At 52.9% G+C, this 14079-nt stretch overlaps 1 protein-coding gene across 6 annotated transcripts in view; it reads left to right on the forward strand.

Annotated features, from left to right (window-relative positions):
- Window positions 1-14079, forward strand: part of TNRC6C (trinucleotide repeat containing adaptor 6C) — a 146166-nt gene that overhangs the window by 124158 nt on the left and 7929 nt on the right. For all 6 annotated transcript variants that reach the window (XM_082705325.1, XM_082705327.1, XM_082705326.1 and 3 more), the window contains 7 exons: window positions 2323-2406; window positions 2620-2851; window positions 6651-6818; window positions 7949-8140; window positions 8605-8748; window positions 11747-11863; window positions 13654-13848. In XM_082705325.1, the coding sequence (XP_082561451.1) occupies window positions 2323-2406; window positions 2620-2851; window positions 6651-6818; window positions 7949-8140; window positions 8605-8748; window positions 11747-11863; window positions 13654-13848 (1132 nt within the window). The remainder of the gene's footprint in view (window positions 1-2322; window positions 2407-2619; window positions 2852-6650; window positions 6819-7948; window positions 8141-8604; window positions 8749-11746; window positions 11864-13653; window positions 13849-14079) is intronic.

Raw genomic sequence — 14079 nt, forward strand, 5'->3', positions numbered from 1 at the left:
TTAAGATTTTATTTATTTGACAGAGAGAGAGAGACCACAAGCAGGCAGAGAGGCAGGCAGAGAGAGAGGAGGAAGCAGGCTCCCCACTGAGCAGAGAGCCCGATGTGGAGCTCGATCCCAGGACTCTGGGACTATGACCCAAGCCGAAGGCAGAGGCTTAACCCACTCAGCCACCAGGTGCCGCAAGAATCTTACTGCTCTTAACATAAAATGCCATGTCACTGTACCATCTCTAGATTCGTCCTGGTCATATACACTGAAGGACCTTTCTGCAATATGCTGACACCTGCTTTCTTTCAAAGTCTTGTTCAACAACTTCATCTCCTTGAAAAGGACCAGGAATTGGGGTGCCTGAGTGGCTCAGTGGGTTAAGCATCTGCCTTTGGCCCAGGTCATGATCCCAGCTCCACAGGGAGTCTGCTTCTCCCTCTGACCTTCTCCCCTCACATGCTCTCTCTCACTCTCTCAAATAAATAAATAAAAATCTTTTAAAAATAAGGAAAAAAAAAACAAAAGAAAAGGACCAGGAATCATTAGGGAAGGAAAAAAGGCCACTGATAACTAAAACATTGATGCCAAAGCTTTCCTTACAGGAGAGCCCCGGGCCCTGTCAGTCCCATAACCCGCACTGGCTGTTAGGCTTTGTCTAACCAGTCCAAAGGGCCGGTTTTCCAGTAAGTAGAGCCCCAAGCCCTGCTCACTACTAAAAACCTGACAGAGACATTGGAGCCCGGCCTGTGCCTCTCGCTTCAGCCTTGTTGGTGCTCTTGAGAGCAGCCGCCGGGACATTCAGGTGTGCCACGATGGTGGCGTGGAAAGGCAGCAGAAAAGGCAAGAAAATCTTGAATTATGTTAAGTATGTTCTGTTTTACAAACAAGGCTTCCTGTTCTTAATTTTTATTTTCAAAATAATTGGTAAAATGAAATTTTGGTGTATCCTGAGGTTGAGTTTTAGACCTTTAAGGATTCACTTAAGTAGAGTATTTTATCTCCCTATAACTTACAGATTAACGAGACATTTCTAATAGTACAGTCTCTACCTTTATGTGGATCCTGTTTTAATAAATCCGCTTGCTAAACATGTCCTAAAAAATCCATTTATGGGGTGCCTGGGTGGCTCAGTGGTTTAAGCTGCCTTCAGCTCAGGTCATGGTCTCAGGGTCCTGGGATTGAGCCCCACATCAGGTTCTCTGCTCGGCGGGGAGCCTGCTCTGCCTGCCTTTCTGCCTGCTTGTGATCTCTGTCTGTCAAATAAATAAATCTTTAAAAAAGAAAAAAAAAATGTCCTCAGAAAACAGGGTATGACAGGCAGCCAGCATTTCGAAGCGATGGGATGATGGAACTTCTGCATGGCTGTGTGAGAGGGGCTCACGCCCCCTTGTGCCTGCTGGCGGGGCCGGGGCCTATGGTGAGGGAGCATCACGTGGGCCCCAGCACTCGAGCCTCGAGCATGTTGTTCTGATTGTCTGGGGGGGCGAGCCACTGCTCTTCTACCAGCCTCCGAGCCATTCTGGACGACTTTCATCCAGGTCACCATAAGAATCAATAGTTTTTCATTGTCCCATCACTTCTTTTTACTTTTAGCTTAGAAGATTTGAGCAGAAGAATTTTGATCTCTTCATTAACTGAAAAATACTTGCTGGGGCACCTGGGTGGCTCAGTCATTAAGTGCCTGCCTTCAGCTTACGTCATCATCCCAGGGTCCTGGGATCAAGCCGCACATCGGGCTCCCTGCTTGGCGGGAAGCCTGCTTCTCCCTCTGCCACTCCCCCTGCTTGTGCTCCCTCTCTTGCTGAGTCTCTCAAAATAAATAAAATCATTTTTTAAAAGAAAGAAGAAAGAAAAATATTTGCTAAGAAATCTCATTACCTACACTAAGCAAGGGTACTGACTGAACTACTTTTGAAAATCTGTGTGCTGGAAGGGTTTGGGAAAGACATTTCTCCTTTTAAAAAGGCTTCTCCCTCATGGAATACTTTTTTGTTTTTTTAAGATTTATTTATCAGAGAGAGAGGGAGAGAGAGCGAGCACAGGCAGACAGAATGTCAGGCAGAGGCAAAGGGAGAGGCAGGCTCCCTGCTGAGCAAGGAGCCCGATGTGGGACGCGATCCCAGGATGCTGGGATCATGACCTCAGCTGAAGGCAGCTGCTTAACCAACTGAGCCACCCAGGCGTCCCTACCCTCATGGAATACTTAAACCACAGTATAGTAAGGGGGCCAAGAATCTTGGTTGCTTTCTCTCTTCCTCTCTTTTTAATACACAAAAGTTGAACCGTCTGTCAATGGCCTCCTACAGTATTTGAACTGTTCTCTGTCAACAGGCGTACCAACGTTTACAAATCCAGCAGCAGATGCTACAGGCTCAGCGTAATGTTTCCGGACCCATGAGACAACAGGAGCAGCAAGTAGGTATCTCGGGGCGTGTGGCTGCCCTCGCCAGCGCCCACCGTCCCTGAGCGCGTGATGCTAGATGGCAAACTGTTCCGTGGTTGACTTTCCTCTCGCTGAGCCTCCCTTTTAGCCATCTCGGGGGCATCTTAGCTTGGGAACAGGCGGGTCCAGCCAGCAGAGACCAGGGCCGCTTGCACGCCTTTTCCAACTCGCGTGTCCGCCGCCAGGTCGCGCGCACAATCACGAACCTGCAGCAGCAGATCCAGCAGCACCAGCGCCAGCTGGCCCAGGCCCTGCTCGTGAAGCCGCCGCCGCCGCCGCCGCACCTGCCGCTGCATCCCTCTGCAGGCAAATCGGCCATGGACAGCTTCCCCCCGCACTCCCAGGCCCCCGGCCTGCCTGACCTGCAGACCAAAGAGCCGCAGGCTTCACCCAGCACCTTCGCTCCTTACCCTCTTGGTGAGTCCCCACGGGGCGGGCCCGCACACTGTCCCCGGCTTCCTGCTGAGGGAGCCACACCGGCCGTCTCCTGCAGAGCGAAGTTCTGCTTCTGCCGGCCGTACATAGCTCTGGCCTAAAGTCTTTTAAAGTAGCACCAGCGAAAGTGCTGGAATTCCCTCAGTTTGCATTGTTCCCACTTTCTTCCTCTTCAGCGGCCACCGTCCCCCAACCTAACTGCAGGGACGAGCTTGTGATGGTTTTACTGGTAAAGGTGTTTAGATTTTTATGAATCAGGTACTTCTTGGAAACCAGTGGTGGCCCATCCAGGTTCTGCAGTGTAGAAGAGGGTTTGTGTAATCCACCAAGTCAGCCCGTATGCGTTGACCCCTGGCCTGTAGGACACATGCTCAGCACATGAAACCCACAGGTCTGCAGAAAGCACAGGGCTTCCCTTGTGCTTCCAGGTCCTGTAAGCCAGCCAGGAGGGGCATAGGTTCCGTAACCACAGGCGGGATCAAAGAAACGTCCCAGGGAGGGACATGCCAGTAAACAGATTATAAACAGTTTGACGAAGGGGTCCAGAACCTGGCGGCAGCCCTCAGGCTTGTTTGCCAGCTGACCGTTAGTGTGAAGCTACAGGACAAAAGGAGTTAGTAACCCAGGAAGGACATAGCCAGAGGAACAGAGGTCAGATGCATGACAGTGAATGTGCTACTGGCTGATGGGGTCCCTCTCCTTGATGCTGCCCTGAAAAGAGCCGTAAATCCTAATCGTACAAGCATGTTCTCCTTGACATGCAGTCACTGTGGTCTGTCCTTAGTAGGAACCTGGTGGGTGCTGACTGTGGCCATCCCCCCCTTCTCATGGCCCCGTGCTCCCAGCCCTTACGTGCACATGGGAGAACAGTTTGGTGGCCGAGGCCGGCTGGGGAGGTGGCCCGCCACGCCGAGTCCCAGCTCTACTAGGGCCAGCTCAGCACTTCCTTGCGTGACTTGCCCGACTGACTGTGTCAATTCCCCATTTAAACTGTGGATAGTTACCGCCTTGGGTCCTTTAAAGATTAAGTAAGATGACACAAGAAGTTCGCAGGACAGTGCCGCGTGCCGCCAGCCCTTTGTGAGACACGACCCAGACTGAAGCACGTCTTGTTTCAGGCCCTTTCAGAGACAGGTTCCGTTGTCTGGCGCCCTCAGTGCTTCCGCTGCAGCTTCCTGGAGGCATCTGGCCTCTCAACCGGTTTTTGGAGAGCAGACTACAATAGTCTGTATTCTTAGAGGTTTTTCCTTAGCACAAATGAAAGAACTAGTACAGTGGCTCTTTAAAATTAGATGAAAAATAATTTTGATACTATTTTATGATACTCACATTAAACTTACAAACTTACTGAAAATCTATAGTAGGACGCCTGGCTGGCTCAGTCGGTAGAGCATATGACTGACTCCTGATCTCGGGGTTGTGAGTTTAATTGTGAGTTTAAGCCCCACGCTGACTGTAAAGATTACTAAAAATAAAATATAAGAGAAAAAAAAGAAAGAAAAGAAAAGAAATAGCTAATCAGGCGCACCTGGTGGCTCAGCCCGATAAGTGTCTGCCTTCAGCTCTGGTCCTGATCCCAGCGTCCTAGGATCAAGCCTCACGTCGGGCTCCCTGCTCAGCGGGGGTCCGCTTCTCCCTCTGCCTCTGCTGTGCCCCCTGCTTGTGTGCTCGCACGCTCGCTCTCTCTCTCTCTCTCTCTCTCTCTAACAAACAAATAAAAATTGTAGGAGAAAAAGAAGTAGCTAATCCAGTATAAGAAACGTAGCCTGTAAGACAGCCTCTCTGCTTGGTTCTTGGCATTTTTCGTCAGTGGTTGTAGCCCCGCCCACCATCCTTCCCACGCACCTTCCTTCTCCTCGCTTTGTTGTCTCTTGACTGCTGGAACTTGTCATCCACATGGGAAGACCAGGGGTAGAATCATGAAAAACAGCCTTCGTAGGCAGTGCTACAGGGAGGGGAGAGCTTGTGCTCCCCTTGAGTGGCGAAGCAAAGACCCACAGTAGGGCTGAACTCGGATCTCAGATGAGCAGGGCCTCGGTGACCAGAGCCTGGCTGGACAGGGCGTGCCCCGGGTGGTCGTGCCGACTCGTGGCGGGGGTCCACAGGTGAGCGGGCATGCTGCGGAGATGGGTGCAGGCCCAAAACTTTGAAGCCCAGGCTGGAACCCAGCCTCGAGGTCCCCTCACCCGACTAGGTCAGTGCAAAATGGAAGCGAAGATTGCTGTCCGTGCCAACCTCACACAGGCAGCCGCTGGCTGCCTCACCTGCACAGGTGCTGTGTTTCATCTGCAAAGTGTGTGTGTGTGTGTGTTGTCAACATTTAAAAATCTTCAAATGACAGTAACTTCTGGCTTCATTTAAAATGACTCCATGGGGCGCCTGGGTGGCTCAGTGGGTTAAGCCTCTGCCTTCAGCTCGGGTGGTGATCTCAGGGTCCTGGGATCGAGCCCCAGGTTGGGCTTCCTGCTCAGCGGAGGGTCTGCTTCCCCCTCTCTCTGTCTGCCTCTCTGCCTGCTTGTGATCTCTGTCAAGTAAATAAATAAAATCTTAAAAATATATATTTAATAAAATAAATAAAATAAAATGGCTCTGTGGGGTTTGCCTTCCATGTGGCTGTCACAGGCTGACACCAGCCGCTGGCACTCTAGGTGGGACAAGCAACGTCCCCACCAGGCCCACTTCTCAGCCACTTGGCCCATGTAGGCATTGGAGTTTGCAAACACAGGTTTCTTTCTTTTTTTTTTTTTTTTTTTTTTTTTTAAGATTTTATTTATTTATTTATTTGACAGAGATCACAAGTAGGCAGAGAGGCGGGCTGAGAGAGGAGGAAGCAGGCTCCCTGCAGAGCAGAGAGCCCGATTCAGGGCTCGATCCCAGGACCCTGAGACCATGACCTGAGCTGAAGGCAGAGGCTTAACCCACTGAGCCACCCAGGCGCCCCTTGCACACACAGATTTAAAGTCAGGAACAAACCTGTTCAATACCTTGCTTACGAGTAGAGATGCACTTTGACCAACGTACCAAGCTGATGGTCTGTGAACCCTGGGGTGCGCACCTGCCCGTTACTCTCCGCCAGCCGAGCATTCCGTCCCGCTCGCAACTGGTGTCCCCACCGGGCAGTCTTTCTCATCCTCCTCGCCCTTCAGTGACCTGGCACAGTGTGGCCAGATGCAGCAGCATGTGGTTTTAGCTGTAAGAAGGAAAGGCCGGGATTGGCTGCCGTTCCAGCAAGGGACAGATGGCGGCCCTGCCACGCCCTCCAATAGGTCGTGTCCTTAAAAGGAGTTTGATATTTGGTTTATAAACTCCGGAAGACTTTTGTAAAGTAAGATCACTAGAGGTGGCATTGAATGACCCCCGCCAGCCTGTACTGGTACCTCAGAACACTGTCCAGAGCTCCGAAGGAGTTGTGTTCATCTGCTGAGTTTCCCTGAGGTATCCTAAGATCAGAAAAGATTTGCCTAATTGTCTGGACTTGCCCTGCTTCCTGTGCGTGCTGAGGAGCGGCAGGACCATGTTTTGCTCTGAGACAACCGAGCTGAAGAGCATCATCGGTCTTAACCAGAGAATATTCGTTGCCATTTCACCTTAATTCGGGAATAATCCCCTGGAAATATGTGTCGTTAAAAAGACAAAAAGCTTTTCTTTTTATGAGCATTAAAAGTTAGAGTTAAGTATGTGGCCATGAGTTAAGACTTGGATTGATTCTCCAGGAGAGCTTTGGAATGTAATAAAACTTTGAGGAAGAGCAGGCGTGTCCTAATAGCATTTTTATCCTTAGCTGGACTGAACCCAAACATGAATGTCAACAGCATGGACATGACTGGTGGCTTGTCGGTAAAGGACCCGTCTCAGTCCCAGTCACGCCTCCCTCAGTGGACACACCCCAACCCGATGGACAACTTACCCGGTGCTGCTTCTCCCCTCGATCAGAACCCCAGCAAGCATGGTATGTGTGAGCCGGGGTGCCTGGGGTCCGGTCGCTCCTGCCATGCGGGCCGACGGTCCGGTTGTAGACGCTCGTGTTACTACACACACTGCAGCTCTTGCCTAAGAATTCCAGTAGAATGGACCCTTCCGTTCCACCCCAGAGTGTGTGAGATCCCAGCTAGCCCACGGTCAAAGCCCCCGAAACCACAGCCTCCGGATCTTTGCTACAAACCAGGAAGGAGTTTAACGTGCCCCAGAGTAGCAAAGAATGTCGGTTGCGGCCTGCAGATGTTTTAGTTTTTATGTGTACTCTTCCACAAAAAACTGGTCTACTGAGAAGAAATTTTTCTCAATAAAATGGTAAAACACAATAGAAAAGCAAATGCGTAGAAAAAAGGAAGAAGCAGAAGTGCCGAAACCTGAAGGCAGCAACCCTACTAGTAAGCTTGACTTGAGCTCCCTGTTTCCTGACAGCACGAATAGCAGAGGAGATATCATAGCTTTCTGATTCTCTCTTGATTCTAAAAGGAAAAATAAAATTTTTCCTGTTAATTCTACAAGAGAATCATCACGGGCTACCTGGGCGCTTTCCATGGCAGGAGAGCGCGGTCGCCCATGGTGGGCCGGTCCACTCCAGAAGAAGATAAGGGCCCCGCGGTCACATGCCCAGCTTGTCCGTCCAGAGGGAGGGCGAGCAGGGCGCACGCAACCCCAGAGTCCGTCGCTAAGCACAGAGACTCAGAGGCTGGGCCCCAGAAAGGCACAGGCCCGCTCTCATTTGTACGGGTTTGTGTTTTGCCACGATTTCTCACTTGGCAAACTAAAATGGTTCTGAAGGAGTTTTGGTCTTGGGGCGCCTGGCTGGCTCAGTCGGTGGAGCGTGTGACTTGGGGTCTCACAGTTGTGAGCTTGAGCCCCACATTAGGGTAGAGAGCACTTAAAAATACAATCTTTAAAGAATAAAAAGAATTTCAGTCTTTACAGACGAAGTTGGGGCTCACCAAAGTAGTCACTTATTCTTAGCAAGCGCAGGACAAACTAAGTGTGATGGTCTGTGTGCGTCTGGAGGGGGCGGGGCCTGGTGCTTAGAAGTGAGGACGCAGGGGCTCCCCTGTTCACTCAGCTCTTTGTCTCCCGCTGTCCCCTCAGGTGCTATCCCTGGAGGTCTAAGCATCGGGCCTCCAGCGAAGTCCTCCATTGATGACTCCTATGGCCGGTACGACTTAATCCCGAATAGTGAGTCACCAGCCAGTCCTCCTGTAGCTGTCCCCCATAGCTGGTCGCGTGCCAAATCTGACAGTGACAAAATCTCCAACGGCTCCAGCATCAACTGGCCCCCAGGTGAGAGCGTGCAACACGTCTGCCCAGCCGCACGTCAGAACTGCCCCAAGCCTGAGGAGAGCGCTTCTGCTTGGGAGAAGCCGGGACCTGAGCTCTAGGAGTCCTGGAAACAGGAACCCCACAGCTATGGCTTTTCCACTGGAAATTCACGCAGATTTGGGAAGTGGTTAGCTCCTGGCACCTTCCTGTAGTCCCTTGGTTCAGTGAGGGGAGTGGAAGGAGAATGGATGCTATGTTGCATCTGGCCAGACTGTTCTAGACTCCACACTGTCTGAACACGATCGATGTGGCAGCTGTGATCCCTGCTTCTGCTTGTGCCAGAGGATCGATGGTTTCCTGAAAGTCTAGGATGGGTCTCCTATTGTAACTAGCGGATCATAAGAATTTTCATAAATTACCATGAAGGAATGTGAAGATATTATAGTACTCGTGTTTTGATTTCCATTTTGTTTGGCATTTTCTAGAATTCCATCCTGGAGTTCCATGGAAAGGACTTCAGAATATAGACCCCGAGAACGACCCCGATGTCACTCCTGGAAGTGTCCCCACTGGGCCCACTATCAATACCACCATCCAGGACGTCAACCGCTACCTCCTCAAGAGTGCGGGTGAGGACAGCGGCCGCCGGCAGCCCGGCACAGAGGGCCTCCTGTGCACATCTGGGGGCACCGGGGTGGCGTGCGGGCTGTGGGGCAGGGACGCTGTGGCACACACCTATAGGCACTTCTCAGCATCTGGAGGTAGTGCTGATGGTGAAATGGAGATTGATTTCCTGGCCAAGTAACACCTCGTTTCTGACCGCGGTGCTGTAAAATCCCAATACTACACATGCAGCTGCTCAGAAAAAGCTCCCACCTGAAATCTGTTCAAACTACAGGTGAATTGGAAGAGGAAGGCTTCCACCTCAGTCTGTTTCCTTCCACAAAGTCTGATAGAAAGACTGAAATCCACCCCCAGTGCTGTGTTCCAGGCGCAACTCGGGGTGCTAGTTCTGGGTGCTCGCTGTGTCAGACTCAAGCTTCCAGGGGGTGGCAGAGAGCAGCTGGCTGGGCCATTGGAAGCATCTGTGCAGCTCTGAGGTGCGCTGATACGGTGGCAGCGCCGATGTCCGGAGAGTGGGAGGGACTAGCAGGCCGGCCGTGGACGCTCATCCTCGATAAGGCCACTCGGGTAGTCAGACTGGCACCATCCAGAAGTCCAACTCGGCCCTCAGTGCTTGTCGCCCTGAGTGTGGCAGGAGGGTTGTGTCCTGGGACGACTGTCCGTCGGTGGATTTTGAGGATGGTGGGCAGGTGTGAAGGGGCAGCCCTGACCCGCGTACTGAGAGACCTCGGAAAGTGTCAAGGTTGCTTGGCGTCGCACAGAGCTTCGTGCCAGTGCCCCGTGGGTCCTCCAGTGGTCCCATGGCCCCCGAGTGGCCTCTGGAGCATTGTGGTGACCTCCACGTTTGCGCAAGTGTGCTGTGACGGGACGAAGGTGACATGGAGAAGGAGGTGAATTCTGCGGGCAGGACCTAACGGCTGTCCTCCCATCCAGAGCAGCTGAGGCAGAACAGGCAGAAGGGCATCTAGAAGTGACCGAGGTCCTGGCGTTGGGATCAGATGAGAAAGTGGGGTCTCCGGCTCCAGGGTAAAGAGTCAGGCAGCCGTCCAACCTGGGCACCTTGAAGCTTCATGTGATGCCATGTGACTGCAGGGGCTGACAGGGGCGGGTCTTGGACTGCTCCTGCCAGGCCCCTCCTGCAAGCCCTGGGGAGCCCTTGCTCCTCTGCTCCTGTGCCCTCGTGGTTTGTGTTTGGGAGAAGGAGAACATACAGAACTTCTCTTAATGTAGCCCTGGGCACGTGATCATGCCACTGCCCCAGCGCAGCACAGCCAAGCTGCAGAGGCCGGACCTCGCCCCCACCTCTCTCCAGAGCGCAATGTGCTGCTCCCTACACACCGTCAGCTTCCAGGCAGCCCCTTTGACTGACCTTGCTCAGGGACCGAGCCACAAATGTCATCATACTTCTTTATAGTTTGTTTTTGGTTGTTTTTTGTTTTTGTTTTTGTTTTTGTTTTTTGAAGTAGGCCCCACACCCAACATGGGGCTTGAACTCATGACCCGGAGATCAAGAGTCACTTGCTCCCCAGACTGAGCCAGCCAAGCGCCCCAGGTTTTTTGTTGGTTTGTTTGTTTGTTTAATTTTTAAGTCCTCTCTGCAGCCAGCATGGGGCTTGAACCCACAACCCCAAGATCAAGAGTCACATGTTTCACCGACTGAACCCACTGGGCACCTCCCCCCGCCCCCCAGCTATTGTAGTTTTGACTAAACAGCTTGACCTAAAGTCCAGAGAGAATGAAAATAAAAAAAAACATGCCCTAGACGGAGACAGGGAGAATAGCTATTAAGCTCTTGATACTGACTTATTTTACATGTTCTCATACGTAATTCTCTATTTTCTTCTGTTGAGTATCTACTGTACTGGGTGTTGCTTTCTAATTTGCATTTTTGTTTTTCATTTACTGCCATTGACATTAAGTTCTGATTTGATATTAATCTGCAGATTACAAGTCAGTTTTAATGTTCGTGAGTTTTCGTGCTCTCATTCTAAAGAGGTTGATCACAGTAGGGCAGCTGTGGACAGCTCTGCAGGTTGCACACTGCACAAGTCTGACAGGTGCCCCGTGCCCGGTCATCTCTGTGAAGCGTATACCTCTGGGGTTAGTCAGCGCACCAGCCCACGTGGACACCTGCATCTGGCTTCCATCTCTTGTGAGATTCTATTTGTGGAAGTAAATGTGACAAGCAGACTGTCACGTGCTCATGTCCCCACCCCACCAGCTTCCACACACTGGTGAAATAACTTTCTGAATCAGAGGAGCTCAGATTCTGTTCTGCTCTGACCCAGACTGTCAGCACTGCTTGTTCCCCACCTTCCTGCTCTCAGAGAATCCTGGGGGAGGGTGACCTGGAGCCGCCGGGCAGCAGGGAACTGCACAGGGGCGGCCACCACCCGCCCCCAACAGCCTCCCTCCCAGGGCACTAGCAAGTGTTTTCACAGGAGGGGCTGTGGTTGGGGGAACAGTCGTCCAGTGCCCCACACGAGGCTCTGCCTCATGCCTGTGTCACCAGGGAGAGGCTCAGACAGGACCTAGTGGACACCTGAGACATTCTGAGTCAGAATGAAGTGCTGGTCTTTCTACGGTAAAATATATAGCAAAAAGCTTAGAGTTTCATGGTTTTTGATTTGGTGGATATTGTTTGAGGTGGGAAAAGATGGGGAGTGCCCTGGACTGTGAGTCTTAGCCTACGTGGGAGGGAGTCCGCGCGGTCAGTTCACGTCCTGCGCGGCGTTCTTGGCATTCTGCCACCGACCCTCTTCTCCCGTGCCTGCAGACCCTGCCCCCGAGAGGCTGCCACTGCCTCCTGGGCCCTGGGACCCAAGGGTCTGTCCGCCCTGGCCGTGGCCCTGACCATGTCACACCTATATGGTCAACTCCTTGGCCACAACCAGCCCCTCTGGAGAGCCTCCCTCTCGGTGGGCGGCATGGTCACAGCGCCGGGCTCAGGGCTGCCCCAGCGCCTGCCACCCGCCTCTCTCAGCGCTGCGTGTGCTTCCGCAGGGTCCTCCCCACCGTCATCTCAGAGTGCCGCGCTGCCTTCCTCGAGTGCCTGGCCGCTCAGTGCCTCCGGCTACGGTCGCTCTTTCAGCAGCATCGCGCCCGCGCCCAGCATTGCAGGTACGCACTGGCTTCTCCTGACGTCTGCCCGCTCGCCCTGGAGCTGGGGGGCCGTGCGGGGTGGTGGAGAGGGGACCTGGGCACCCCTGCCCCCTGCTGTGTGCAGCAGGAACGGGGACATCGCCTCTGCGGGGTGGTCGTGCAAGGCACGTGGCTGTAGGCCGGGGCACATCTGCTTCCACGGACCTGCTCCCTCGCGTCCCCCGCACCATGGCTGCAGCATGAGGGGGGCTCAGGGCTGCAGCGCGAGCAGGCGGCCCCCGCCGGGACTTCGATGAGGGAAATGAGTAGGTCCCAGAAAATGTGGCCCCTTCCCGCCTGTCACCTTCTCTGTTGCCCTAGAAGCTTTTAGAAGTTTTTGGTCTAAGACATTTTGTTTAGGCTTAGAGGAGAACTGAGAAGTGTTTGTCATAAAAACTTGAGGGGAATCTGAACCAAAAAATTTCAAGACAAGGATATACAGAGTTGCAGGCCCAGACGCTAACAAGATGTGTGTCAGGTTTGTAAGTAGACAGACATCTTACAGACGGAATGTTGTTTACAGACGTCTCCAGTGTACTTCTGTATTCCTTCAAATCTTGTCATTCAGTCCTTTTTGAATCCGTGTGAGGATGCCGTCGGAATCCCTCTAGCACCAGTCCCTGGGCAAGAAGGCCATTGTGATTCGGTGCGGCCCTTCTCCTTCCCTCCCCGTAGTCAGTCGATTATTTTAGTTTGACCCCAGTGTGTGAGCACACGGTCTCAGGTACGAATGTAGTGATTCAACATGTAGTTCAGCATCTTACCGAAAACAAAGAGTTTCTGGATTATGTCATTCCTTCTGTTTATTCTTCCTGATGTTTACATAGGAGACGTATGTAGACCTCTAATACTTCTGTGATCATGTAGCTGAAGAGAAGGGGCAGAGTCTAATTTCCCTGTACCTCCAGCCATTTTTATAGCATTCTTGCTTTTCTGACCAATGACAGCTTTGCTAAGATTAGTGTTTGTTTGTTTGCTTGAAGTCCTGGTGGCTAGGGGTGGAGGGGAGCTCTACCAGGGTCTGGTGGCCTGGTCGCTGCCGTGCCATGCTAGCACCACCGTGACAGCAACCACTCTGTCGCCAGCACTTCCCGTTCGGTCATGCTGGGCAGGGGAGGCGGGCCTAGCAGATGTCCAGCTGTGCGCACCTCCCAGCTGAGGCCTGCGTGCAAGAGAAGCTGGTGTTCGGAGTCGTTACCAGTTGGGTTTTTTCCTCCCAAAGAGCCTTCAGACACTCTGCGCCCTGTGGAGGTACTAAGATGCCAAACACTCAGCCCCCAGCTGCTGGGCCCCAGGCGTCCGTTTCCACCGTGCGGCCCAGCAGCCTCGTCTCAAAGCTGTGGGTTGTCAGGGGGCATTGCCTTGAAAAGGGACTGGTCGCTAAAGGAATGGTGTAAAGGATCTACACATTAGGCTTTTGTCTTCAATTAACGTGTTCCATTATAAGCTTATCCCAATAGAAGATGTCAATGATTCATTTTAACCTCGAACTGCAAAAATGCTGTTTCCTCAGTGGCAAACTTGGTTCTGGCACAGTCAGTGAATTCAGCATCAGCCTCCCGGCAAGGCCTCCCCAGGGCACTGGGCACAGGCCGGTGGTCAGTCTTTAGGCAGGAATCCAAAAGCGCACACACCCCCGTGTTCTCGGCGTTTCCTGTCCATCCCCATGGTCTGCTGGTGCCGGAGAGCGCCTTGCACACTCCTCCACACACTGCGGTGACTTCTTCCGATCTCCAGAACCCCTGTGCTCTGTCTCCCTGCCTTCCTAGGTAAACTGTCAGACATCAAATCGACGTGGTCCTCCGGCCCTGCCTCCCACACACAAGCCTCTCTGTCTCACGAGCTGTGGAAGGTGCCCAGAAGCACTGCTGCCCCCACAAGGCCACCTCCAGGGTTAGCCAATCCCAAGCCTTCCTCCACCTGGGGAGCCAGTCCCCTCGGCTGGACCAGCTCTTACTCCTCGGGTACGAGTCCGGGTGCTCGGTGTGCGGGCGGGCCGGGGCGGGGTGCGCGGGGCCTCCGGGCCTGCTCTGCCGGCCCTTCAGGGTGAGAGTGTGCCCATCATCTTGTCCTCTGGCTCCTTGGGAAGGACTGCTCCCCCACCCCTAGAATCTGGAGAGCCTAGGAGGGGCCCCAGATTCTCAGGGCAGCGTGTGGGCCGAGTACCTCAGCCGCTGGGGTTTCCAGCCTCCGCC

Source organism: Mustela nivalis, assembly GCF_964662115.1.
Source record: "Mustela nivalis genome assembly, chromosome: 17".
NCBI classification, from domain to species: Eukaryota; Metazoa; Chordata; class Mammalia; order Carnivora; family Mustelidae; genus Mustela; species Mustela nivalis.